Source organism: Sceloporus occidentalis, unplaced genomic scaffold (assembly GCF_023333645.1).
Source record: "Sceloporus occidentalis isolate IW3139 unplaced genomic scaffold, rSceOcc1.0.p SCAF_5, whole genome shotgun sequence".
Classification (NCBI taxonomy): Eukaryota; Metazoa; Chordata; class Lepidosauria; order Squamata; family Phrynosomatidae; genus Sceloporus; species Sceloporus occidentalis.
In genome coordinates, this window is record NW_028316985.1 from 3905798 (window position 1) to 3933342 (window position 27545).

General features: G+C 43.9%; 2 protein-coding genes across 3 annotated transcripts in view; both read left to right on the forward strand.

Moving 5' to 3' along the window:
- NET1 (neuroepithelial cell transforming 1) overlaps positions 1-15034 on the forward strand; it is a 99015-nt gene extending 83981 nt beyond the window's left edge. For both annotated transcript variants that reach the window (XM_089527437.1, XM_089527439.1), the window contains 9 exons: positions 1548-1655; positions 3631-3798; positions 5481-5543; positions 6374-6470; positions 6922-6998; positions 7709-7966; positions 8723-8893; positions 11518-11704; positions 12993-15034. In XM_089527437.1, coding sequence (XP_089383563.1) covers positions 1548-1655; positions 3631-3798; positions 5481-5543; positions 6374-6470; positions 6922-6998; positions 7709-7966; positions 8723-8893; positions 11518-11704; positions 12993-13399 — 1536 coding nt within the window. In that variant the 3' untranslated portion in view covers positions 13400-15034. The remainder of the gene's footprint in view (positions 1-1547; positions 1656-3630; positions 3799-5480; positions 5544-6373; positions 6471-6921; positions 6999-7708; positions 7967-8722; positions 8894-11517; positions 11705-12992) is intronic.
- Positions 15035-27095: 12061 nt separating this feature from the next.
- On the forward strand, positions 27096-27545 carry LOC149311589 (neo-calmodulin-like). The gene has a single exon (XM_089526651.1). It carries the CDS (start codon positions 27096-27098, stop codon positions 27543-27545), a length of 450 nt encoding a protein of 149 aa, XP_089382777.1.

Below are 27545 nucleotides of genomic sequence, written 5' to 3' on the forward strand. Positions count from 1 at the left end.
GCGGTTGACAACAGTAAAATATAAAATACAACAATTAAAAACACTTTATCCCTCCCCCCCTTAAGACAGTATTAAACAGTATAACATATTAAAAACACAATATCAAGCTGGTGCAAAGTGGCTCAAGCTTACACTCAGCAGGATGGCTCCACTTTCTTGAGAAACTCATTGTAGGCTACTTTCCCCTTAAAGGTCTGATCAGTGCCAAAGCTGGTGTCATTTTGGCAAGACCATAACCATTGTCAGTAACATGCAATCTATGATGTGCTCTGTGTTGTACATAAACTAGCTAACTGACAAAACTTCACTCAAGGGCTTTCATTGGAAGGGGAACTGGAAATGAAAGTAGAATCTGAAAAGGGGGAATTCGGCCAAAGAGAGAGCAGGCTATATTCTTCAGGGAGTTGAAGGGAAATCCTGATATTACAGTCTTTGGGAGCAAGTTGTGCAACTTTAGAATGCTATCTCTTTCATGACAGCCCTACCAATGACATAGCCCTGGGCAATGCAGTATTAAGGTATTAGTTAGCTTCTGGATCTTTTTGGTTTTGGCCTTTCAGTATTTCACCCCTTCAGTTGTAACAGTAATTTCATGTAGTTTCTTCCCACTGTAAAAGTTTTTGAAAAGCAAAGTTTTCAAAGACTGTTCACAGTTCAGTACTTGTTCTGAACAAATTTTTTGTATTTTTGTGCAGAAAAGCAGTTAAATTTTTATGGATTAAGATCCAAAATGCCCAGCACAAAATTTGCACATACTATTTTTGCACAGAAAAACCTCCACATTTGTTTTTTTTTTACATCGAATAACCCCCAAACTGCTCTGCACAAAATTTGCACATATTAGTTTGCAGAAAAGCAAACACAGAAAAGCAGCCACACTTGCTTTTTGCATAGAATAAGTCCCAAACAATAAAGATTCTTATCAATCCAGGAGTCTTCTGATCCACTGTTTCTCAATACTCAAAACACATTTTGACCCATTTTCCAAATATATCACTAGATATGATGCACAAGTAAACTGCAAGTGAATGCTTCTTCACACAGATTTTTGTGTGTGGAAAAAAGTGTTTAACAAAATCCTGTTCTGGAAGAGAGCCCCACCCTCATAGAGTTTGTGGCAGTGTGTGGTATTAAGCCATTTATTAGATACTCAGAACTGTTATACTTGGATGGATTTCATTTAAACATCACTATAAAAAGGCAAGGTGGAGGCGGAAAAAAGAAAAGCATTTTATGAACCTAGGGAAACAGGCAGCACAGCGTGTGTCCTGAAAACAGCCCTTGTTTGTCATGACTACATTGGACTTTGCTATCCTTTCTTGCTGACCTGAGTAACTTGTTTGCAGCTCTTATAACTTTAATGTTTAAACAAAATATTTATCTTGAAGGACTCCCTTTGCTTTGGAGCTGGATACCTTGATGTAATCTGTAACGTTGCTCTCTGCAGCTCCCACCACTTACCCCCCAAGGCAGTCTGGACACTGTCAACGTATTAAATCTTGAGTAAACCATCAGTACAACTTGTTCTTTCCTTTATCTGTTTGCAGGAGCCTAGCAATAAGCGCGTCCGGCCTCTGGCTCGGGTCACCTCCTTGGCAAACCTGATTTCTCCTGTAAGAAATGGTGCAGTGCGGCGGTTTGGACAGACAATACAGGTAAACGTGAAAATGTTGCTTCATAATAGGCTGCAGAATGAGGGTTGTCCATGATCCCAGTGCAAAAAAGGGACTCTGAAGCCCCTTACAGTTGGCTCCTGTAAAACCTCAAACCTTGCCTTCCCCAGCATAAAAATTTCTAGTCCTGATTTGTCTGTTATGTGCCTTCAAGTGGACTCAGATTTATGGCAATCCTGTCATGGAATGTTCCTGGCCAGATTTCTTCAGAGGCGTTTGCCATGGCCTTCCTCTGAGACTCAGAGAGTGTGACTTGCCAAGGGCACACAGTGCGCTTTCTAGGGCTAAGTGAGAATTCGAACCTGATCTCTTAGAGTCCTAGTTTTGACCTGATAGCCTTTAGAGCTGAAGGGCGGGGTATAAATACCATAATAATAATAATAGTTCAACACACATACTGTTGTTTATGCTGCTCCCTCATCAGTCTAAAGAAGGAAATTGAGTTGTGGACTGTTTCTCTGTTTGTCCTGTGAGCCATTTCTTGTTAAAGGACCAGGAAGAAAGCACAGGAGTACTTTGCTCAGTACTTCCAGTTAGACAACATGAGTTTAGCATTCCTTTTCTCCCCTCAAAGCTTCTACCTCTGTTATTTTGAGACCCTCTCGGATTTCCTTATCTCAGCTGACTTAGTCTCTTAAACACAAATCTAAACACAAACATTTCTCCACAAAACTGCAACTCTGGAGTTGTGCATGGCCTTGGATGCCAAATTCTGCTCTGTTGAGTGATTCTGCAGATCTTCAGGGAGGGTGAGCCTTGCTCAGGACCCCAGTGTAATTCCATAAGGAACAACTCCCTCCTCTCATAACATGAGCCAGTGGGGGATGGACGTCAGATTGCCGCCTGTGCCAACACTTATGAGCTGCGGCTGACATGCTGCAGCATGTGCTGAGGTCTGAATTTACCCGGCTGTTCATAATAGGAACGTGACATCAGGGAAGCCTGTCACATAAGAGACACAGTCTATCCCAACTGTATAAATACGGTCAGGGATGTGAGGGCCTTTACAGTCCACAAAAGAGCACAGCTCGCCTGACTTGTTAATGCCACCAAATTTGGGAGAGGTAGAATTACACTTATTTATGTCCATGAAACCAGACTCTTGCAGCCATTTCTGTGAGATTAACCCTACCCTTCAGCAATGTGATTCAAACTGGTAGGATGGAGAAGGGAGGGTGGGGTTTGGATAAAAACAAGGAGAATGAGCAGGATCTCTCCCCGCAAGGCAGGGGCAATGGGAAAAATTAAGAGCAAAGTGTCTTACAGAAGGGGTGCGTGACTCATAATCCAGCTTTCCTGTCCTGTGGCCTACCAGGTGCCTGACAATTCAACTGCCTTGTCAAGTCCCAGCAAGGCAGCAAAACAAGAGGTCTGTTGTGTTCCAGGAAGCTGTATATTTAACAAAATATAAATTGCCACTTTAAGGCTTTACTTGTAGGCTTTAATTTAGAACAGGGGTGGGCAAGGCACAGCCTAGGGGCCACATGTAGACCTTTGAGCCACTTTTTGTGTCTCCCCCAAAGCTCCCCCATAGGACAATTTTTATCCCCAAACTACAGAGAAACCCCCCAAATGTGAAAATACATCAATCCCCACAAGCAGATCATAGTCTGGATTACTTCCGAATACTTCCATTTTGAGAGGTATGATAAAAGAAAATGGGTTTTCTGTGGTGATGGTGGGCAGCCCATGGGAATATCTAGAGGGGAAATGAGTCTCTAGCCCCCCTGCCCACTTGCTTACTCCTGATTTAGAGGCTAGTGCAGCAGGCTTTGGCATGTCATGCTGTATGTTTAGGCCCATGCATGCTCTCACCATGCTCAGTAAGCCACGTTGCCACCCCAGTTAGTGTGAAATGTTCTGTAACAGTTTTTCTGTACCATATATCCGAAAGTACTTTAAAAAGCTACTCACATACACAACTTTGTAAAAATTGATTGTTTTTTTCTCCCTCCAGTCATTCTCCCTTCGCAGCGACAGCAAATCGCCAGGCAGCATCCAGAAGTCGTGCAGCCGGTCGGCTGCCCCAACACCTCCAAAAAGAAGAAACAGTGCACTTTGGTCCGAGACGCTGGATGTCAATATGAAAGAGACACTGAGCACAAAAGAAATCAAACGTCAAGAGGTAAGCAGCACTTTGGGCAGCACTTTCAAATACTTTGGGCAGTTCCTTGGCAGACACAGAGGGGGCTGTTTGAATCCAGGGATGAACTGGGATTTTGGAGTAGTTTGGCCTTCATTGGAGAAAACACTTCCATGTTTCTAGCTCCCATAGTTTTGAAACTGCTTTTGAAAACAGTGGTTTTGGTGTGAGGAGGGGGATGAAATGGGAAGTGTCAGCTTTTGTCTTGTTGTGTCCCCTATCAACCAGTCATATTTGCAATTTTAGCCTTTTTAATCTCTTTCCACACAGTCACCCAGTTTCTTGATTTGCATAACCTTTGAAGCCCCAGATCTGATACCTAGAGTAAACCATGCAGATTGGGAGGTTTCCATTCACAGGAGAGAAACTACTTTAATGATATCAGCTCTGAACAGGGTTGTTTAATTTCCATGTTACAGTTTAGGGAGGCTGATGGGTAGTGTAGCAACTGGTAATGGAGGTGTTTTAAAAGAATTGCCTTTTCCTCAGTTTTAGGGGAAAGGGGGAGGTGTAAATAAAGTTGATGACAACAACAATTTCTTTAAAGACCTTCCTTAGAGGTCTATAGACAGAGGCTAGATGGCCATCTGTTGGGGATGCTTTGATTTAGATTTCCTGCATGGCAGGGGGTTGGACTGGATGGCCCTTGCGGTCTCTTCCAACTCTACTATTCTATGATTCTATGATAATGCCCTACTGCGTCTCTTAAATCTCCCCTGCTAAAATCTTTCTCTGCTGGTGGCGACATCTGAGTACAGGCAATAATATACTTGAGATGAAATGTAAGAATGACAAAGGCAGAAATGCCAATCTGTGGTTTCACATAGGACCCAAACAAAAGAGATGCCTTAGCCTTGGTGACTTGCGCAGCAAATGAGATGAAGAGGGCCAAAGTTCAACCCTTTGAGGGAGTTTAGCACTTCATGTTGAAATGGAACACAAGGCCCTATATGAGAGTATTTAGTTTGGCTCGGTGTCTAGGCTTCAGAGCCTCCTTGCGTGACGAAGAGTTTGCTTTTCTCAGTGGTGATTCAAATCTTTCTCTTCTGTTTGCCTGCTAAGCCAAGGTAGAACGGGGTGTGGGTGTGTGGCAACCTGACCGTTGAGTTTCCCTTCTTTTGAGCCTCCAGGAGTGTGTTTGCTGACATTGGTGGGGCTGGAATGGCTCACCTCCTGCCATTTCACTATAAATCGGCAGTGAAATAACATCCCGGTACAGACGGGCCTCCTGGCATGTCTTGGTGACATGCTAGGTTTGCCTCGGGGTGTCGCTTACAGATGCCCCACAACCCTAGCACGTCTTCCATACATCAAAATGGCGGTGCCTGCCATTTTGATGCGATGGATGCGTAGAGTCTGCACGTTGTGGCACCATAATGATGTCACGAGTGCACCATTGGCGCCCTGCAGCGTCATTATGGCACCGCAAAAAGAACCTGCAGAGCAAATAAGGGCTGTTTATTCAGTGGTTTGTCCGCTGCAGCTTCCTCACAGAGCAAACCAGGGCGCCAGCAGACCGCCCCTCTTGGGCAGTCTGTACTGGGCCAATGTCTTCAGTAATGCATAGCTAGAAATAGGATAGCCTTTATATTGGCTCTAATTCTGGGGCAATATGACAGATATTTGATGGTCTTTTTCATTTTTTTTCTTTCGTTTTTCTACAGGCAATATACGAAATGTCCCGGGGTGAGCAGGATTTGATTGAGGACCTGAAGCTTGCCAGAAAGGTTAGTCTTTGTTCTCATTTATAGATTGCATGTCAAGGCAATATATTGCCTTAAAATGGCTGCAAATGTTGTCTTAATGTGTGCTTAAAGGTACTTCTAAAACCAAGTTGTTACGCTGGACTGGGCCACCAGCATTCTACAAAGGAGTAAACTCTGCCTGTTGTTCCATTAAAGGCATTGCTTACTTCCTTGCAATGGTAGGTATGTTAGCTACTCCTTTGTTGACTGCTACATTTCAGTGAGATGATTTACAGGCTACATCTTGCAGCAGTGATGCTGAATTCTCATGCAGCCTTTGTTGGTTTTTGAAGGGAGGGCAGAAATCTTCAAGGCAACATGGTGTGTGTTGCCTTCATAGCCTCAGTCTGAGAGGTTAAATCTGGAAGTCTGAGCTTTGGGTCTGTCCTCCTTTCCTAACCTAACAACAGGAAAGTTCAGGATATGACCCCAGCTTATGGTATTAAAAGTAGTATGCCTGCTCTTTTCAGGGGCATTGATTCTCCAGAGCAGCCCCACAGTCCTTTGCAAGTTTTTGCCACAGGTTTCTAGGATGGAGGTGGACAAAGCAAAGCTTTTAGGTTGCAATTCCCAGCATGTCTTACCCTTGGCTTTGCTGGCTTGGTTATAATAAGTTGGTGAGTTTCATCAACACTGGCTGGCAGCTGCTCTCTAGTGTGCCAAACAGGAGTCCTTCAGTGGCCTGCATAGGCATTGACCCTGGGACCTTCTGAATATAAAGCATGTATCTCTAGGTTCTGACCTGTTTCTCTATATTTCCATACCCTCGTAGACCTTCTGATTCGCTAATTTCCACCCCTGTTTGTTCACAGGCTTACCATGACCCCATGTTGAAGCTGTCCATTATGTCCGAAGAAGAGCTGACTCACATCTTTGGGGACTTGGATTCCTATATCCCTTTGCATGAAGGTAAGCTCTTCCCCAAACTCTAGGAAAGGCTCAAGTTCATGCCTTCGTTTTAATACAACACATTATTTACTGTCCACAGAGGACTCAAAGCAGCTTACAAAACAAATTGGAACAAACTGATCTGTCAAATGCAATGTTCACTCTAAAAACAAGGCAAAACAGCTGTGTGAAAATCCCACATAAAAAACCTTTCCAGCCATAGGATGACTTTTTGGGTAAACTGGGTTTTTACATGGCAACAACAATAAAATCACTGCAGTTCCCACTAAAGAAGGCTGTTTTATAAGAGAGAGAGCACAACATTCTCTAGGATGATGCAGACTTCAGACTGTAGAGGGCTTTAAGGGTCATCCCCAGCACTCCGCATGAAATTTGGATTATCTAACATGTAGGCTTCTTTTGATTTGTATCCCAGGAATGGGTGCTAATACATTTTATGTGTATGTTACAGACTTTCTCGCAAGACTGGGAGAGGCAACAAGACCAGATGGTACAGTGGGTCAGATTGGACCCATCCTTGTGAAATGGGTGAGTTACTCTTGGTTGTCCTCCAGTTTCCTATGAAATCTCAGCTGTCAGGATTTATGACTTAAAAAGCCATGAGAGCTGGTGAAAATTGGCTGAGCTTTTATTAGCATAATAAACTACTCTGGCCTGAATTATTTCTGTATCTGTTACCTGTTATAGTCAGTGATTTTATGCCTACTGTTTCTGATCTCAAATTAACACTTAGAAGGCTATATGCTAATGGCTACGTCTCAGCCACCTGCCTATATAATAACACTAGCCTCCTTTGAGTAAGGATTACCAGTGTTATGACTTAAATACTTGAAATAAGATCTATTGAAGCTAAGTTACAAAAGAAATTGATGAGTTTGAAACCCCTTTGCACGCTTAAACTGAAAAAAGAATAGTGTATGATGAGATAATGGGGTTCACAAGCTCTCTCTTGAACATGGGAGAAATATAATGTGAACATCTTTGGACACCTTCAGGCATGAGGTTGCACTGATCTCTCTTAATCCAGGTGCAGCTATGAATGCCAGAGGAGCTGGATGTCTAATATGTCACTCTCTTGCTTTCTCCCACTCTGCTGTTTCAGTAAAGCAGGTGTTGCTTAACTGCAAAAACTTAGTTTCGTATATAATATTGTAAAGTATCCAGCCTGACTCATTTGAGGAGGTCAGTGGGTTTGAAATAGTTGTTAAGAAATGTTCTGTCATTGTATCTCTTTCTAGTTACCAGGACTGAATGCCTACAAGGATTATTGCAGTAACCAGTTGGCAGCTAAAGCTCTTCTGGACCAGAAGAAGCAAGATCGCAGAGTCCAGGACTTCCTCCAGCGTTGCCTCGAATCTCCTTTCAGCCGCAAGTTGGACCTCTGGAGTTTTCTAGATATCCCTCGGAGTCGTCTTGTGAAGTACCCGCTCCTCTTGAAGGAAATCCTTAGGCATACGCCGAACGATCATCCAGACGTTCAGATTCTGGAAGAAGCAGTAAGTGGCTGTGGATTATCAGCACCAGGCTCCAGAGATTTCAGGGAAAGCTATGAATGATTTTGCCCCATGAAAATGTAAATGCAGTTTACGGAGTTGTAGTTCAAATTAGCTTGAAGCGGTCAGAGCTTGGGAAAGTTACATTTCTGAACTATTGTGCCCAGGATCCTCCACCCAGCATAGCCAGCATCATCCAAAAGTAACTTTTCCAAAACTTAGGAATGCCCCCCCCCCCCCCCCCCCCATGAATCATATGTGGCATAGGATTCCTCATTTCAGAGTTGGGTAATTATTAGCTGGCATTAAGTTTTGACAGACTGGCCCATGACAAAGGAAGGAGCAGGCAGACCTGTCCCACGGGATCCATCTGGAAGGGGTCACCCCATCCTATTAAAATGAGCAGGAGCTGTGCAAGCACATTGGCACTGCATGTGCTTGGCTTTAGCTCATTTCCTTGTGGCTTGTGTACAAACGTACCTGCGAGTGTTGTACCCCAGCATGTTACACCAGTTGCTGTAAGACGGTAGTGTGCCTGTGGAGTTTCTCCATTCAAGCTCCAAAATGTCTTGGCCAGTTCCTGTTCGGAACTTATGCAATGAAGGTCTCATTAAGCAATGAGGTGTTTAAATGAAACTCTTATTGTGGCCTTTAGTCATGCAACACTATCTTCCCCATCTCTTATCAAATCATCACCTGTGCTTAACATCCTGACTTCAGTGGTCAAGAGTCATTCATTGGTGGACACTTTACTTGTAGATCTCCATAATCCAAGGAGTCCTCTCTGACATCAACTTGAAGAAAGGAGAGTCTGAATGCCAGTACTACATTGACAAGCTGGAGTACCTTGATGAGAAACAGAGAGACACACGGATTGAAGCCAGCAAAGTACTCCTGTGCCATGGCGAGTTAAAGAACAAGAATGGCCATGTAAGTATCTATAATAATGCAGGGATTGTGGTGCCATCTTGGAACCAAGAATGGTTATGGAATAGCCAAGCAAAGCAAGGTTGCCTGAGATCATGGTGAGAAATGTGGCCATCCTGTAGTTGTTAAACTTCATGTCCCAGCAACCTTAGCTAACATAGCCAGTGGTGAAACATGCTGGGGGTTGCAGTCCATCAATATCTGGAGCATCAGATGAATCCCCACCTTGTCTTAGGTGAAATTTAAGCTTGATGTTATCCTGTCTCAAATTGGTGGAGTACATGTTCTTTAAGGGAGGAGAAATAAAGAAATAGGGCAGCAGTATCTACCATTGTTTCTTTTCTCCTTTTTACACTCTTAAGGGTCACATCATATCAAAACCATAGAGAACTGTGTCTTACTGAGTCAGAATTAGAATTCCTTCTCTTTCTAGTCCTTGATGCCAGGTGTCTCCCCCAAAGCTCCCCCATAGGACAATTGGTGCCAAGTTTAGGGTGGGGTGACAAAGAACCCCTTGGAAGGCGCCAGGTTTCACTAAGAGGAAAAGTAGGGCTGGTATCTGCTCATATTACAGGTACAGTGGTGCCTCGGGTTACGAAATTAATTCGTTCCGCTGTCAATTTCGTAACCTGAAAGGCTTTCGCAAGCCGAATCCCCATAGGCGCTAATGGGGAAAAGCCGCGATTTGGTGTGAAATCGCGCCGAAAAGCACCAAAAGTTTTTTCGTAACCCGAAAAAACTTTCTTAACCCGGAAAATTTTTTTTAAATTATTTTTTTTCGTATCCTGAAAATTTCGTAACCTGGGTATTTCGTATCCCGAGGTACCACTGTAGTTGCAAAATAATTAGTACAGAATTACCATAGAAAGCATACCATGCATTTTACAGTGGGTCACTTGGTGATTTCCGAACAGTCCTGCTGATGTCATGCATCCTGGAGTCCTTGCAAACATGAAATCGCTTGCGTTGATGTTGATGGTGATTTTCAGTTTTAACATGACTCTGTTAAAGCTTGGCTAATGCTGCTTCTCTAGAACAGAAGCTGGGACTAGAAGGGGTGCTTGGCCTTCCTTCCTTCCTATTGTGAGCAAAACATTTTTCATAGGTCAGCGTAGCCTCTTGTAGTCAAAACTGTTTTGTGTCTCCTTTGCTGTTTATGTTTTGAAGAAATTGTGGTTGGCCACTTTACATCATGGTTTTTGAAATGATTAAGTTTCAAGGTCAGCTGCCTATCAAAGCCTGTGGGATGGCAATTCCTTTTGGGTTTCCATTTGTTGTGTCTGGTGGATGATTGTATACTTTCTGCATTTTCCCCATTTCTCTGGCATGTTGGAAAGACAACAGAAATTATGGGTCAGTACATGTGATTTGGCTTTCCTGAACTGTGTTCTGTAGCCATTTTTGGCTGATAGAATACACATTGGAAAGCTATCTGCCATACACTCCCCTCCCCAGTGATTCCTCCTCCTCTGCCTTACCATTATTACTGTTTAAAATTTAGACGTATTTTACTAAGAGATGCAGGGCATTTTGCCACAATTAAAACAGGAAAAAACCTTTTTTAAAAATTTATAATACAGGTTGAGTATCCCTTGCGCAGAATTCTAAAATCTGAAATACTCCAAAATCCAAAATTGTCCACATGGGTGGCTGAAATAGTAACACCTTTGCTTTCCGATGGTTCATTGTACACAAACTTTGTGTCATGTGCAAAATTATTAAAAAATATTGTGTGTAAAATTATTAGGCTACGTGTACAGTGCGCCCGCGTCATACAGCTGAAAGCCGCCCAGGGTGCAAGGGGAGGCACGTCCTATTGCAACTAATGGGGCACATGCCCATGGTGCGCCCGCGCTGCCACATGCACGAACCCCATTCAGTTTAATGGGGTTTGAGCATGCTCGGTATTTGCTTTATGCAGGGGAGTTAGATTTCCAAGATATACATTTATGTATGCAAAGATTCCAAGCTCTGAAAGAATCAAAAACACTTCTTGTCTCATGCATTTCAGATAAGGGGAGACTCAACCTGTATACAAATAAATTACAGGGATAAACCAGTTAGCTAATACAAAAATTGGCCACTCACTTCTTATCTAAATGTCTGGCAGTAGAGAAACATCTTAATCTGGTGCCCAAAATATGAGGATGATGATGCCCATCAGACTTCCCTGAGAAGAGTGTTCAATAGCCAGAGGATCTAGAAGAAGCCATTTCTCCTGTGGGAGTGGTGGCCTGATGAGAAGATGGTTATCATTAGCAATGTAGTTTCAGCATTGTGCATTGCCCCATTCTGACCTGGAAGTAGCCTTGCTTTGAATGCAGGACAGATAAGAGGGGGAAAGGGCTTGCATTAGATGAAGATGCTTTATCTTGAGCCAGATTGTTGGTGTATTTTAATCCGGTATTGTTTATTCTGACTGGCAGCAGTTCTCTAGTGTCTTGGATGGAATTCTTTTCAACTGCACTACCCTGGCTTGTTTAAGTAGAGAAGCTGGGGATTAAACAAACTGTAAATGTCAAAGTATTTCTGTGAAGTCCTTCTACCCAAAATGTATATGTGTGTGAGAGAGATTCTGATGTTGACCAAGGTATTTACACAAACCTTTCTCTCTTTTCCCTCTCCAGAAACTCTATGTATTCCTTTTCCAAGAGATCTTGGTTCTGACTCGACCTGTGACACGCAACGAACGCCATTCTTACCAAGTATACCGGCAGCCAATACCTGTTCAGGATCTGGTGCTTGAAGACTTGCAAGATGGGGATGTGAAAATGGGAGGATCCTTTCGAGGGGCATTTGGCAATTCTGATAAAGGTAAGAAGCAAATCACTTTTATTTCTTTTGAGTAGTATGCCCTTTATCCAAAGACTGTTGAGTAAGCAACTCTTTATGCTTAAAAGACCACTGAGGCTAATTTGTTCTTTCAGTGGGTTTTGGTGTCTCTGGTACGTCTTGTGCCCACTTCAGAACGAGTCCTGATCGTGACTTGCAAAGCTCAGAACTTTTGAATTGCGAATTGATCCTAGACAGGATGGCTCATGACCTCCTCCTAGATGCAGGTCAAGTGTTTCTAAGACACTTTTATCACATCAAAACTACTGAAAGAAAAATAAACAGGACTTGAATCAGAAGCAGTTGTATGGTTTGACTGCAAGTCACACCTCTGCCCATTCACCAGTCCTTCTGAGGACTTTCATTCTTGTCCCTCAGTACCTCTGCGGCTCCCCAGGGAACATTAGTACTCTTACATTCATTGTGATGGTGCTCTCTTGCCATCCCACTCTTCACACATGAACTGGGTGATTTGTTTTTGTTTTGTGCGGAAAAGCTTTGCTGGAAAGCAACCTTTACCACCCTGCTGTCTTCCAAATGTCTTGAACTGTAACTCCCAGCATCCCCAGCTAATCTCAGTCTCTTTTGCAGCCTTCTGCTGCGTTCTGTGTTCCCACCCCCTAGATATCCCCCCCCCTTTCAGTGTATACTTTTTTATACTTGCACAAGCAGACACCTTTACAATGTACTAGCATAAGCTGCACCCGATCACCCTATAACAGGGATGAGCAGCTGGATGGAGGGCAGGAGACAATTTCCCATCCAGAGTTCCCCCCATGGGTGATGCCTCCCCACAACATCAATTCCAAATACCTCCCATTTTCCTCTGCGATCCCTCTCAAGATGGTCACAAAAAGTAATAGCATACCATTTCCTGTTGCCATTTTGAGAAGGACTGCAGAGGAAAACAGAATTTGGGAGTAAAGTGGTTCTGGGGTCTTTTGGGGATGGGGCTTGTGGGGTATTTTCGTTGTTTCATGAATTTGGAGGACTCTGTGGGGTCTTGGGGCAAGCAATGAGAAAATCATGCCAAATTTTTTTGTTAAAAATTGTTGAGGGATGGAAGAGGGCTTCAAGGGCCACAAAAGTGGAGTTTGGCATGTGGCTTGTGGCAGCTCAGTTTATCCATCCTTCACTGTAGCAAAATCGTAGGCAAGTGATGTGTTGCTCTTGGATCTTCCTCATATGAATCAAGCCACATATCGCAGTCGCTACTTGAACTCTGTCAAACAACCCTAACACAACTTTCTGTTTCCTTTCTCCTTCCTAGCGAAAAACATCTTCCGCGTCCGCTTCAGGGACCCCGCCCCAGGCCAGTCCCACACACTGCAGGCCAATGATATCTTCCACAAGCAGCAGTGGTTCAACTGCATCCGCTCCGCCATCGCGCCCTACCAGCCGGCAGTTGTGCCTTCTGAGCTGAAAGAGCTGCCGGAGCTCAGTGAGGAAGTGGAAGAGAACAATCCCTCCTTGTCTGGTGCCAAAATCCTGAGGAGGCAGTCGACGCTCTCTGGCAGCATTCAGATGGAGCTCGATGAGAACACACCAGAGGGCAACTCTGTGATGGACACGAACGAGGAATCCAAGTGTACCAAGATGTACCGGATGCATTCGGGGCTGCGGAGGACGCGGGAGAAATGCCAGCTCAGTGGCAAACGGAAAGAGACCCTTGTCTAAAGGAGATGGACGCCCTTCTCCACTGTTTATTTATAAATAAAGTGTACATTTTCTTTCCTTGTAATGTGAGAATGATGGGCAGGGGTGGGTTACTCCTTCTGAAACGTCTGTGTGGTTTCTGTTTGTTGTTGTTTATGTTTATGGCAGCTACTGGTTTTTCAGCAAACCATTTGTTGAACTGGAGTCTGTTCTGGGGGAGGAAATTTAGGGCTTCTGGATTACAGTGCGACTCTCCCACCTTTTTGAAAGTGTATGATAAATATCACTGCTACCACTGGAGTTTTCACTGGAAAAATGGCAAATTATGAAGGTTTGATTCCCTGAGGATTTAGAAAATTTTGAAAATCTACTTTTCTCCTGAGATCAACACTGTAAAATGATTATTTGAAATAGACTTTCAGTGTGATTGAGATTTATATATCAAGCCTAACATGCTTAATTTGGAGCAGTCCTAATCAAAAGCCAACAGGATTACTCCAACGTTTATACCACAGATGGGCCATCTGAGACCTAATGCCCACATTTCTCAAGAAAACAGACTCTCAAGTTCAACAGGTTTCCATCTTCTAGACTGGAATTGTGTATTTTTTGTTGTACATTCCCTGTGTGAATTGACATGAATTGTCAAGTATTTAATCTTTTTTATTATTATTATTTGAATAAGTTTGTAGGGAATTTTTTTTTGTACTTCGATTTCAGTGGATTTTTCAACATTCGGATTGGCTTCTCTCTCTCTCTCTTTTTTTTTTTATGTATTTGATTTTGTGGAGTGTATGCTATGTATATTTAAAAAGCCAATTCGAGTCTTGACCGGGTGAAGCAAAAGCCATACGTTTTCGAGCCATTGGGGAAATGGGAGAACACAGTCCCCCCCCCCCCCACCTCCCAGCTGATCTGGGTTTCTTGTGCCTTTTTACAGTAGCTCTACTTTGGACAGGAGGAATTGAGTTGTCAAACCTCCCACACACACACAAGAAAAGGTAGAGGAGAACCTAAATGGTCAGCGGGTGGCAATCTTGCAGGGGATGGGGTGAAAGGATTGAGGTTCATTTTGATGTAGCATTTTGGGTTGACCGCCACAGGCCTGTAGAGCAGCTTGTGTGCTCTGAACTACTGAACGGAGATCACAGTGAATGCAGAAGGTTTAAGGAAATGTTGCAGAAGGTTTAGGGAAGGCAGAAAAAGTATCATGAGTGCAAAGGAAGAAGCTGTTTTGGAGGGCATCAAAAGATACCTGCTGTTGGAAGCAAAAGATGGTAAAAGTATGTCGTGGGAAGGTTTGGGAGGCGACGGTAGAGGATGTGGTAGTGGGAAGAAAAGGGAAACTGAGGGAGGCTATGTTTCTCTCCCCCCCCCATCCATACTCCCCAAGAAGGGAGAGCAGTTGGGTGTCTGTAGAGTAGCACAAAGTAGCTCTGAGCTGTTACCTGAAGCACCTTCCGAAAGTGGCCCAAGACTGAAAGGAGAAGGTGGCCAGGGATGCTTTGGGTGCAGAAGAGCTTTGGGACCAGGAGCAATGCTGGGGAGGAAATTCAAGGAACAAATGTAAATAACCAAACCACTGTGGATCTCTGTAAATGTTTCTTTGTACAGTGCCAAAAGCGGAGTACAATTAAAAGCTCTCACTGCATCTTGTATTGCTTTGTTAATTTCAAGAGGTTGGACATGGGGTTTGTTGGGCATTTGGAACTCCAGTTCTCACAAGACCATCTCAAGAAAGGCCTCTCAAATTTATTCATTAATTCAGTAGCTCTACTTTAGGCAGGAGCAATTGAGTTTTCAAATCTCCCCCCACACACACACACAAGAAAAGGTAGAGGAGAACCTAAATGGTCAGTGGGTGGCAATCTTGCAGGGGTGGAGGTGGAAGGACTGAGGTTCATTTTGATGTAACATTTTGGGTTGACTGCCACAGGCCTGTAGAGCATAGATGGATGTGATATTTTACATGAGGTATTACGTGTTGGGAACATCACCTACTCAAAGTGTAATGCATTAATATTTCTGTTATCTTCACTTAATCTGGGACAGGAGTTCTTCCCCACTGGTGTATCTTCTGAGTACAGCAAACACACTTGTCACAAGAGTTTTGAGGCTGCAACAACAGAACAAGACAAGAATTTATCTTCTTCCAAGTGTACTCCCACAACATATTGGGGTACTCTTCTGCAACTGATCTTTGCCAAGCCCACTGAGCTTCTGAGGACCAGTTGTAGGAAAGTTAATCTAACAAGTAGCTTGGCTTACTATAAATCCCTTTCAAAGGCAAATCGTGTACAACTAGACCATCCAATCTTTAAAATGTCCCTGCAAGGTGTATATACCGGGTCAGGATTTCTTCACATGACATTCCTGGTAATACTGGTGTAACTTAGTTAATTGAAATAGATATGTTCCAGGGCCAGAAGCTTTGGTACCACAGGCAGAAATAACAGAAAGAATAGGGAGACTGGTCCTATGCCACAAAAAAAAGTTTAGCCTATGTCAGCAAAACATTTAGTCGACCACTTTTACATATTTGATTATTTACAGATCTCTAGGAATTTCTAGGTCTTCCAATGCAAATGCTAGAAGATGACCATAGAGTCACATTGGAGGACCTAGAGGTTCCTAGACAAAATGTTTCTCTAGGCATTTGTAGATCCTCCAGCACGGTTTTGTGGTCAACGTCTGGTTGCTGTGGACCATAGAGCTGTGCTGGAGGACCTAGAACTTCCTAGAGGTGTTCTCTCAGGTTAAAAAAAAAGGGGGGGGCGGTTATTTGTGGTTCTTCCTGCCCTTAGTCCAAGCGAATGTGGAGACCCCAGTGTAATTCAAGACTTAGTAGTGTGCACATGCGAATGGTCAGGTAAGCCTTATGCAAGTCACTCAAAAACGTTTTTGAACTTTCTAGACAGCACTTCAATGCTTCTTCCAAAATCCAGCATCCAGGGATGATTTCTTTCTTTCACCAGCTTCCATTTTTCTTAAGATTTCCATTTAGGTGACCAAACTTGCAGGTCTGTGCTGTTTTGTTTTGTTTTTAAATTCTGGGTGGAAGTGGAGAGGCAGATCTATTTGCTCTCCCCTTTCGCTCTGAGCCATGTTCAGAAAGGGATTCTGGGGCAGCTGCTGTTTGTTTTGCCTGTTGTGGACAGGCGCACACAGCTACAGAAGGCTCAGCCACAGCAGAATTGCATTTCCCCCCAACTCAAGCTTTATTGCATTGTTTACTGCTGCAACCTGACACTGAAAATCTGTTTCTTTGCTCTCCATCCTCTAAAAGATCCAGCTTGACAGAGGACAAGAAGGAAAGGGCTGGGCAGTTATGAAAAAGACCTTTAAAAAAAGGAGCTTTTTCTTGTCAGAGGCTTAGTTGACTGAATTATGCTTGTAAAAGAATTCTCTCTGTTTTGAAGAACATTTCACTGGTCTTGCACCCAGATCGATGTGCTAGATAGAGCCTTTCCTCTCTCTCTACACATGTTTAGCTGCTGATCAGGGCTTGTATGCAAAACTTGTCTCCCACCTGTGTCCTTTAGTCTTAACAGCCATCCTTAAACTGGTGCCACCACCCATTACTTCTCTCTCACACATACACATCTGTCCATAGTTGCTCCTCTCAATGAAGTGGGCTGTGTCCATGGAAGTTTATGCTATAATTTTTTTCTTCCCAGTTAGTCTCAAAGATGCTAGTGGATTCTCTTATGTGTTTTTATATTAATAGTATTATGCCATGAGAGAACCAGTGCAGCCTAGTGGTTTGAGTGGTGGGCTATGACTTTGGCGACCAGGGTTCAGGTCCAGCTCGACCATGAAACCCACTTGGGCAAGTCACACATTCTCAGCCTCAGGGAAAGACCATGCAAACCTCCTCTGAACAAATCCTGCCAAGTAAACCCCATGATAGGGTCGCCGTCAGTTGGAAACAACTTGAAGACACTCAACAACAAAAAATATGGCATAAGATGGGGAGGGGGGGGAAGCTGGAAACACACACAGTTCAAGATACCTGACTTGTTATTTTTCTAATAAGTTTTTAGATCTTTCCCTTTAAACTCTCTGAATATGCTCTCTCTTTTCAAAAGTGTGTCAAAAGATCTTGTAGCACCTTTGAGACTAACTGAAAGAAAGAAGTTGGCAGCATGAGCTTGCCTAAAGTAAAGTCTACTTCCTCAGAAGCATTTGGTGGAGTGGAAGCCAGGGTCAGATCTATATATGCCCTTTTGTGGATTTTGATTTTGATTTTGAATTGACATTCTCACACACCAAGGGCATGTGTATATAGGTCGATCCCTGGCTTTCCACTCCACCAAATTCATCTGAGGAAGTAGACCTAAGTCTACAAAAGCGCATGCTGCCAACCTCTTTCAGTGAGTCTCAAAGGTGCTACAAGATCCCGCTACATACTGATTCTACAAACTAACACAGCTATCTCTTTGAAGTCTTTTTCAAAAGGAAGTTCACTTCTAGAAAGCAAGCCAAGATCTCAGGAAGGAAAGAAGAATTCCTCTCTCAGCATCACTGCAGTTATTGGTTCAATAGAGATGGGATCTAAGAACAGCGTGAATACTGTTTGTGGGTTCCAGACAGAGTAGACCTATCAGATTTACAAAAGTGCTGAATTACCATCCAATGTCTGATCCAATGGGACTAAGGCTTATATGGTGGAGTGAGAGAAATCTTCAGACCTCTGGGTTACTGTCTTTTCTAGCGAGACTTGTCTTCTCATGACCTGTCCAAAGTACAACAGTTTCCATTTAGTCATCTTGGCTTCTAGGGAGAGTTTAGGTTTGATTAGCTATGGCAAACCTCCTCTGAACAAACCTTGACAAGAAAACCTCAATCTGTTCACTTTAGGGTTGCCATAAGTTGGAAATGACTTGAAGGCAGTAGGAGAAGACCACCGCAGGCTAGACTTGATCAAGGAGGCCACGGACTTGGACCTGGAGGACCTGAGCAGAGCTGTGGAGGATGGGGGGTCTTGGAGATGTCTCCTCCACAGGGGCACCTTTGGTCAAGGTGGACTCAAGGGCGGTTAACAACAAACAAGAAGAATAACCTGCAACACTATTGTCTTACCTTAGAAATTTCACTTGGGGGGCATCTGGGTGTCCAAATTTGAACAATGCCTCCAGGTGGGAGGTTGTCATTGCCATTCGCTGTCAAGTTGACTTTGACTTATGGTGACCCTATGAACCAGAGGTCTCCAAGGCGCATGGTGGCACTTGAAGCATCCTACCGATCTTGTGTCCTGTGGAATGCTGGGAAACAAGTCTCCAGTCTTGTCCATTTTCCACCCAGTCTTTTCTCTTAGTCTGAAATACGATCACAGAAGGTTCTGTTTTGGAGGGTTCATCTGCCCCCGCTCCCCCTCCGCAAGTTCCTTTGAGCAGAGAGCTCTTGAAACAATTCCTTCTGCCCCAAATTATGATCAGCAGCACGTTCTGTTCAAAGCAGCGTCTGGGTTGCGTGCCTCGTTGCGCATGATGTGCTGTTGGAAAACATCTGGCGCAGGAACATTTTAGTAAAAAAAATAAAAACAAAAAGGAGAATCAATTGAAACTTAGTTGGTTACAGCTGCTGCAGCAGACTTTCAGACAACAGGGGAAAATGGCAGTGCAACCTCCATTGTTGATCTTTGCAGGGTGGCGGTTTCATTTTTGGAGAGCAATGTCAGAGCATGTGTTTATTTCAAGTTTTATCTTGCCTTTTTCCCAACATGGGATCCAAGGACATGCACAGCATAGATACAAAGGATCTTTCCCTACTAGAATCATAATAAAAAGTTTTTGAAAAAAGCAAACTATCTTGTTAAAAGGATAAGTTAAAAAAGAGAGCCAGCGTGGTAAAATGTAGCCTTTCTCAATCTTTTTACCGTGGAGGAACCCTTGAAATAATTCCTAGGTCTCAGGGAATCCCTGCATAAAATGTTTTATATCTACAGAAAAACCCCATGTGCTTGTTTGTTTGTTTTGCCATCACAACCTCCAAGGAACCCTGGTTGTGAAACCCTGATGCAATGGTTTGCATGTTGAACTAGGACTTTGGGAGACCAGGGCTCAGATTTGAGCTCAGCTGTGGAATAATAGGATCATAGAGTTGGAAGAGGCCCCAAAAAGGGCCATCCAGTCCAACCCCATTCTGCCATGCAGGAACTCTCAATCAAAGCATCCCCAACAGATGGCCATCCAGCCTCTGTTTAAAGACTTCCAAGGAGGGAGACTCCATCACAATCTCCTTGGAGGCATTTAAACAGAAACACACTCAGAGCCAAATAAAGCATCCTCCCCTTCTTCGTCCTGTTGGCATGGAGTCCGGATGACACATGGACCAGTCCCCAGTTCTGGTGTGAATAGTCTGGAACATGTGTGGCCCATTCAGCACTGAAGACGCTCTATAACAGCCTTAAAACATTTTTTTAAAGGTTATCTTTTGCTCCAGATCTTCCGGATCATCACAACTGTGAAATGCGGAGCCAGGGCTGTGTACAATTTTTCGGCAGACTTTCCTATGATTTATTTTGCCACCTTTGCCAATTAATGAGAATGCCAGTCACAACAAACATGCTGCCAGAGAAAAGGGGTAAACTGGTGAATCCTTAGATTTACTCTCTTTCACTCACTCTTTGCCCTTTCCATTCTGGGCCCATCCCTGGTACATTCGTACTATAGCTCCTATAGCCTTAGGTCCAAAACACACTGCAGAAATGATCCAGTCTGAGACTGCTTTAACTGCCAAGGTTCAATGCTAGGGAATTCTGGAAACTGTAGTTTTGTGAGACACTGAGCCTTCTCTTTCAGAGAGCTTTGGTGCCACAACAAACTACAATTCCTTAGCCCTGAGCCAGGGCAGTTAAAGAGGTCTCAAACTGGGTTGTTTCTGCAGTGTGTTTTGGAATTTAGGAGCTGCACTGACCAGTCGTTAAGGAATCAGGGAGAGGTGTCCATACAATGCACATCCCGACTCTGCACCCATGGCAGCGTGCTGCTGCATGTCGCTCTATACAGCACATGGCATCATGGGGCATCATGGCGCTCCTCTGGTGCTGCATCACATGCCACAGTGCCAAAGGAGTGCTGTAAAGCCACAGCACCATGGCTATCACATCCTTTCCAGGGTGCAAAAAGGAGCCGCCTGGGCTGTGCAGATTGCCCCTGAAGGGGCAGCCTGCAGCCACCTCCATCTTCCCCAGAACAGGGCCATGGCATCTGCATGCCATGGCCCCAGTTAGGCCTTTCCAGGGTGCAAAAAGGAGCCACAAAAAGCGTCTCCTTTTTGCACCCTGGAAATGATGCAATAGCCATGGCACTGAGGCTATAAGAAGCTCCTTTGGCGCTGCATGGTGTAAACACAGCCTCACAGGAGCGCTGTAATGCCATGCACCATGTGGAGCAGCATGCAGCCTCACAATGCCATGGGGGTGGAGTTGGGGTGTGTGTCGTATGGATGCCATGCCCCTTAGTTAACAAAGCACATGTGTCCATAGACATTACATAAAATTTGGCTTTAGAAGGATCGCTTCTGCCTCAAGTGCATTTGCTGTTCCCTTCTGAGAAATGTGTCCGCACTTTGAGAGTGGCTCTTGCCTGCTGCTCGAAGTGAATGGCATCAGCAAGCCAGTCACTAAAAATATCCAAGTCTTAAGCCAAGCTGAGTCAGTGTGTCATTTTTGCCAAGGCAAGTCCAAGTCAAGCCATTGAAGTGACCTGAGTCCGACTTAAATCCAAGTCAACTGACTCAAGTCTATATCACTGCTCTGAGGTGTCACCCAATGCACTCCACACTCCCTAGAAATGACCTCGCTGATGTTGCTGAAAAACTTCCAGCTAGACAGAGGGTGAGGAGGAAAAGGGGGTTGATGACTGGGCAAGAAGTTTATTTATTAGCTATTTTGTTAACAGGCCTGCCTGTATGTTCCCTGTGCTGACTTTTGCACTGGGTGCCGAACTGCCTTGTTTTTTGAATAGCTGGTTCATTATTTAGCAAGTGAAACATTTAAAAAGGCAGCTCCCAGACCTGCTACAGATTGCTACTGTTTTTGTCTCCTTTCGCCTGGCTCCTCTCTGCTTCTCGGGTGCAGTTGGCACAGTTAGTGCTGCCCATCTATTCTTCACTCTAAGACGGCACAGAAAGTTCACGGTTATCGAATGACATTTGCTGGTCTCCTATGTGCCTTTCCTCCTCCGTCTCATGCGCCGTCTCTCTTTCCTTGGGCAACTGCCAAGGAGTTGGGTCATAACTGTTTCAAGCCAACAATAATCAACAGAAAAGCAGGAAGAAAAACGAGGAGATTAAAAAAATCCAGCTCACAAAGTCTGCCTATTAAGATTTGAAGTTTGTCAAAATCATCTTACACAACTCTGCAAAATTACACTCCCTGCAAAAACTTACTCTCCCTGAAAAACCGCCTGGGTTTTAAATTGAAGTGGATCAGCAAGAATGGCTGTTTGTCTTTTTAAAGAAGAATATCGATGTGTCCCAGATTAGCAAAGTGGATGTCTTCCTAGACATTATTATTATTATTATTATTATTATTATTATTTACATTACATTACATTACATTACAGAAACTTTGGCACCAGAGGCAGAAATCACACAGAAAGAAGAGGGACTCTTTCTTTCTTTCTTGATTTATATCCTACCTTTCTCCATACAGGATCTAAGATGGCCTACAGCATTTAAAAACAAAACAAAACAGGGTACAGTTAAAACATTATTTCTACAAAACCTGAACAAAAAACCCCACACATGATTAAATGATAGTTCAGTTGAAAACAGAAGATTAAGACAGTATCAAAATACAAGATATAATAATTGGAATAGTAATAAATTTTCTATTCTGTAACTGTTTGTAAAATGCCACGTACATGGATGGCGCTATATAAATTGATGATGATGATGATGATGATGATGATGATGATGATGATGATGATGATGATATAAAAACGCAACTCCACCCAAAGGTCTTGCCTGAATAAGGTCGTTTTAGCCTGCTAGTGAAGGGAAAGGAGATAGGGGAAAAAATAAACCTCTTGTGGGAAATCATCATCATCATCATCATCATCATCATCATCATCATCATCATCATCATCCTTCCTCTACACCATACAAAGATAATTTTTCTTTCCAGGGCAGTGCTTTTACCTGGAAACCCCCCCCCCCCTTTATCTTGAAACCAAGAGAAGCAAGGCCAGACCTTGAGATCTGGGAACCTTACCCCAGAATCACACAACTAGCCTTGAAGGTGGAAGGATGGAGTAAAGCTAGTTTGGTGTAGTGTAGACAAAGTGTAGTCTTTAGATCATGGGAAGTACCAGTGCCCCTCTATTCTGCTTTGGTCAGTCAGCACCTGCAATTCTATGTCCAGTTGTGGGTAGCACAATTCAAGAGGGATGTGGACAAAATGGCGAAAGGCCTGCAAAGCACCAAACCCTGTGAGGAGTGACCTAGGGAGCTGGTTATGTTTAGCCTGGGGAAGAGAAAGTTAAGAAGTGATATGATAGCTATGTTTAAATATTTAAATGGATGTCATATTGAGGATGGAGCAAGCTTGTTTTCTGCGGCTCTGGAAACTAGGACACGGCGCAATAGACTCCAGCTACAGGAGAAGAGATTCACCTCAACGTTAGGAAGAACTTGCTGACGGTAAGATCTATTAGAAAGTGGAAAACACTGCCTTGAAGTGTGATGAAACCTCCTTCTTTGGAGAGTTTTAAACAGAGGCTGGATAGGGTTATGTCTTCCTGTATGGCAGAATGGGGTTGAATTGGATGGTCTTTGGGGTCTCTTCCAGTTCTGTGTTTCTATTTTGTTGCTGGGAATTTACTTTGCTTTAGATTTTTGTGGGTTTTTCAGGCTGTGTGGCCATGTTCTAGAAGAGTATATTCCTGATGTTTGACCTGCATCTGTGGATGGCATCTCAGAAGATGCCAGTCACAGATACTGGCAAAACGTCAGGAATAAACTTTTCTAGAACGTGGCCACATAGCCCGAAAAACCCACAAAAATCTATGGATGCCGGCCACGAAAGCCTTCAACTTCACATTACTTTGCTTTGCTTTCCATGGTTGGAGAACAAAGCTTTGGGAGATTGTCAGTAAGTAGGTGCGTTTCTTCTGGACTCAGCGATTCCCAGACTTTGGTCCTCCAGATGTTTTGGATTTTAGCACCCACAATTCCTGACTATTGGCCAAGTTAGCTGGAGTTTCTGGGAGCTGACATCCAATACACCTGGAGGACCCAACGTTTGGGAATCAATGCTTCTAAGCCCTGTTCCTGACTTCAAGAAACTATACCAGAAGCAAGGGCCATATTTCCTCATATATTTTTTTCCATGGCAGACTTAGGGAGTAGTAACTTGAGTCTTCTCGTTCTGGTGTTTACTAAATCAAATGTATATAAGCGAGGGGTGGGAATGGTACAAATCTCCCTACGTTCTTGGACTTCAGTTCTTATTAGTCATAACCCATACCACCAACGATAAGTGATGATAGGTGTTGCACTCCTGCAATATTGGGAAGTTTGCATGAATCCCATCCCTGATATACCGTATATACTCAACTATAAGTTGACCTCATGTATAAGTTGAGGACAGGGTTTGAGGCCAAAATTATGGATTTTGATCTGACCCATGGATAAACTGAGGGTAAAACTTGTAGTGCATCTAAAGAATGAAGCAAAGGAAAACAATGCCAAAGAACTTACAAAATTCCAGCAAGCATCACTGTTTGTGCTCACACTAAAGGCTGAATGGATGAGAGAATAGAAGGGGGTCAGTGCTTCCAGGACAGATTATGCTCTTGCCTTTCTCCAAGGGATGGTTCCCTTTTTTAATAGGAGTTTTATATGACCTAATCCAATGCTCAAAACTCATACTGGCAAATATCTTATTGGGGTCCCTCGCTTTCAGTCTTCCATATCGGTGAAAACAAACGCTACTCTTCCCAGTTAGACAGTTCATGTTCCTTCCTATGGGTCACACATTCCAAATGTGGGCTGTTTTCAAGAAAGGGTCAAGATGGAGGAAGGTTTGATCTCTATCGGAACAGCTCAAAAGCACCTGGCGCCATTGCGGCTGGCATAGAGCATCAGACATCCGCAATGAATGTGTTACCCTATCCCTCTGTAATGTGTGCGGAGATCTTTCGGATGGGCTTCTGGCCAAAGCGGCCAGATGAACATACAGAGAAGAAAAAAGAGATCGTGGTGCACTGGGTTGTTGTTTGGCTTGGTGTATATGTGTGTTTTAAGAAATATCTTTGCAATGGTTTCTTGCTGTCATGAAGTCTCAGCAAATGGAACAAGAAGCAAATGGGCTCCATTCTAATCACAAAAAGACTTTTGTAGGGTTGCCAGATCTCTGGCCCTGAATCTACTAGGTCTACTAGGTCTCCTCCAGGTAGGGGATGAGGTGCAAATTCTCTGTTGTTTGGGAAGCCCAGCTCTTTGTTGTTTGTTGTTGTGGGCCTCCAAGTCGTTTCCAACTTATGAAGACCCTATCACGGGGTTTTCTTGGCATGTTTCTTTAGAGGAGGGTTGCCGTTGCCATCCTCTGAGGCTGAGAGAGTGTGACTTGCCCAAGGTCACCCAGTGGGCTTCCATGGCTGAGCTAGGGATTGAAACCTGGTTTCACAGTCCAGAGAAAAGGGCTGTGAGCAAAATCTTCAGCTCAGCTAACAGCATCTTGCTAAAATTTGCAAGGCTTAATTGCTTTGTTGTTTCAGATTGCAAAGACTTTGGAGGAGGAGCTATGTATTTACTTAATTAGCTTCCTTGTTCCCTCCAAAGTTATTGAGATGCCAGGGCTCACCTCTACTCTGCTTTGCATCCACCTTCTAGTTAGAAGCAAGTTTTCTTGTTGTTGTTGCATGCCTTTAAGTTGTTTCCAACTATGGTAACCCTAAGGTGACCCTATATAATGGACTTTTCTTGGCAGAATTTGTTCAGAAAGCGATTGATTTTTCCTTTCTCTGAGGCTGTGAGAGTATGACTTGCCCAAGATCACCCAGTGACCTTAATGAGAGCCAGCATGTATAGTGGTTTAAGTGTTGGACTGTGACTCTGGAGACTAGGGTTCGATTTCTGGCTTGAAACACGCTGGATGACCTTGGCCATGTCACACTCTCTCAGCCTCAGGGGAAGGCAATGGCAAACCACCTCTGAACAAACATTGCCAAGAAAAGCCCATGATAGGTTTGCCTTAGGGTCGCCATAAATTGGAAATGACTTAGAGGCACACAGGACAACAAAGTCTACATTAAATTTATCTTTATCCCATCTCCCTAAATAAGTGAGCTGCAGCAGTCCTTTAAATTCATCTTGATCTGGAAGTAGCCCCAAGCTAAGATTTCTGTCTTGATTTCCAAACAGAAAACATTCTCTCTCCCACCTTCCCTCCCTCTTTGTGTGTTTGTATGTTTGTGAGAATGAGAAGCTCTAAGCAACTGTGGTTAGTACTTAATGCATGGCACTTAATGACCTCACCAGGTGATGTCTTTAAGTCTCAGGTCCTGCCCACAAAATCTCAGAGCCTGGGACAACCCTAAACTGGAAACCTTGGAGAGATCTTTCTGGTTGCCTTATCTTCAATGGAACATCCTGTTTGGACAGCATTTTGGAAACATGTAAGACACTGCAGTTAGGTAGAAAAAATGAAATGCATAGATATAGGATGAGGGACACCTGGCTTAAGGAGACTTGTACGTGTGAAAGGGATCTGGAAGTCCAAGTAGACCACAAGTTGAATATGAGCCAACAGTGCGATGCAACAGCTAAAAAGGCCAATGCAATTTTAGGCTGCATCAATAAGAGTATCGTATCTAGATCAAGGGAAGTAATAGTGCCACTCTATTCTGCTTTGGTCAGGCCCCACCTGGAATATTGTGTCCAGTTCTGGGCATCACAATTTAAAAAAGAAGTTGAGAAACTGGAGCATGTCTAAAGAAGGGCCACCAAAATGGTGAAAGGTCTGGAAACCATGTATTATGAGGACTGAGAGAGCTGGAAAAGAGATGGTCAAGAGGTGATATGATAGCCCTGTATTTGAAAGGGTGTCACATTAAGCAAGCTTCTTTTCTGCTGCTCCAGAGACTAGGACCCAATGGAGCAATGGATGCAAGCTCCAGGAAAATAGAGTCCACCTCAACATTAGGAGGAACTTCCTGACAGTAAGGACTGTTCAACAGTGGAACACACTTCTTCCTCGGAGTGTAGTGGCGCCTCCTTCCTTGGAAGTGTTTAAGCAGAGGCTGGATGGCCATCTGTTGAGGATGCTTTGATTGAGAGTTCATGCATGGCAGAATGGGGTTGGACTGGATGGCCCTTGTGGTCTCTTCCAACTCTGATTCTATGATGACAGTTTCCATCACCTCCTTCCTGCATGGCTGATTGGGGTTGGACTAGATGACCCTTGGGATCCCGTCTAACCCCATAATTCTATGATTCTAGTTTCACTTGCCATCCATTTCTGAGGTTGCAGAGATGTCAAAAACTGGTCACAGAGCACCCTCTATCTCTATCAACCCTAAAAGAGTGTCAGTTGCATGATCCTGTTTTTCCCAAATCCAGGCCATAAAAGAAGGTGTGGACTGAACTTGTTGGCCTCCTCATTTCTTTCTCTTCACAGGCCATATTTTCCCATTTCAGCAGGGATCACGAGCGTGTGATCTTTTTGGAAAGAAAAGTGAAGGCGTTGTGAGGGATCAGAGACAGCGACATGGCTCACCATCTTACCAAGCAACAGCTCGCTGAATACAAAGAGGCCTTCTCATTGTTTGACAGGAATGGAGAAGGGGCCATCGATACATCGGAGGTGGGAACGGTCCTGCGGTCCCTCGGACTCAACCCCACCGAAGCTGAGCTCCAGGACATCATTGCTGAACTGGATGCCAACGGCAGCGGCCGCGTCAACTATCCAGACTTCCTCTCCCTGGTAGCTACAAGGAAGAAAGACTTTGAAACTGAGGAGGAGATCCGAGAGGCCTTCCAAGTCTTTGACAAGAATGGGAACGGGTACGTCGGCGTGGCGGAATTGCGGCATGTCATGACCAACCTGGGTGAGAAGTTGACAGATGAAGAAGTGGATGAGATGATCAAAGAAGCCGATCTGGACAGAGATGGGAAAGTCAACTACCAGGAGTTTCTTCGGGTGATGATGGACAAATAG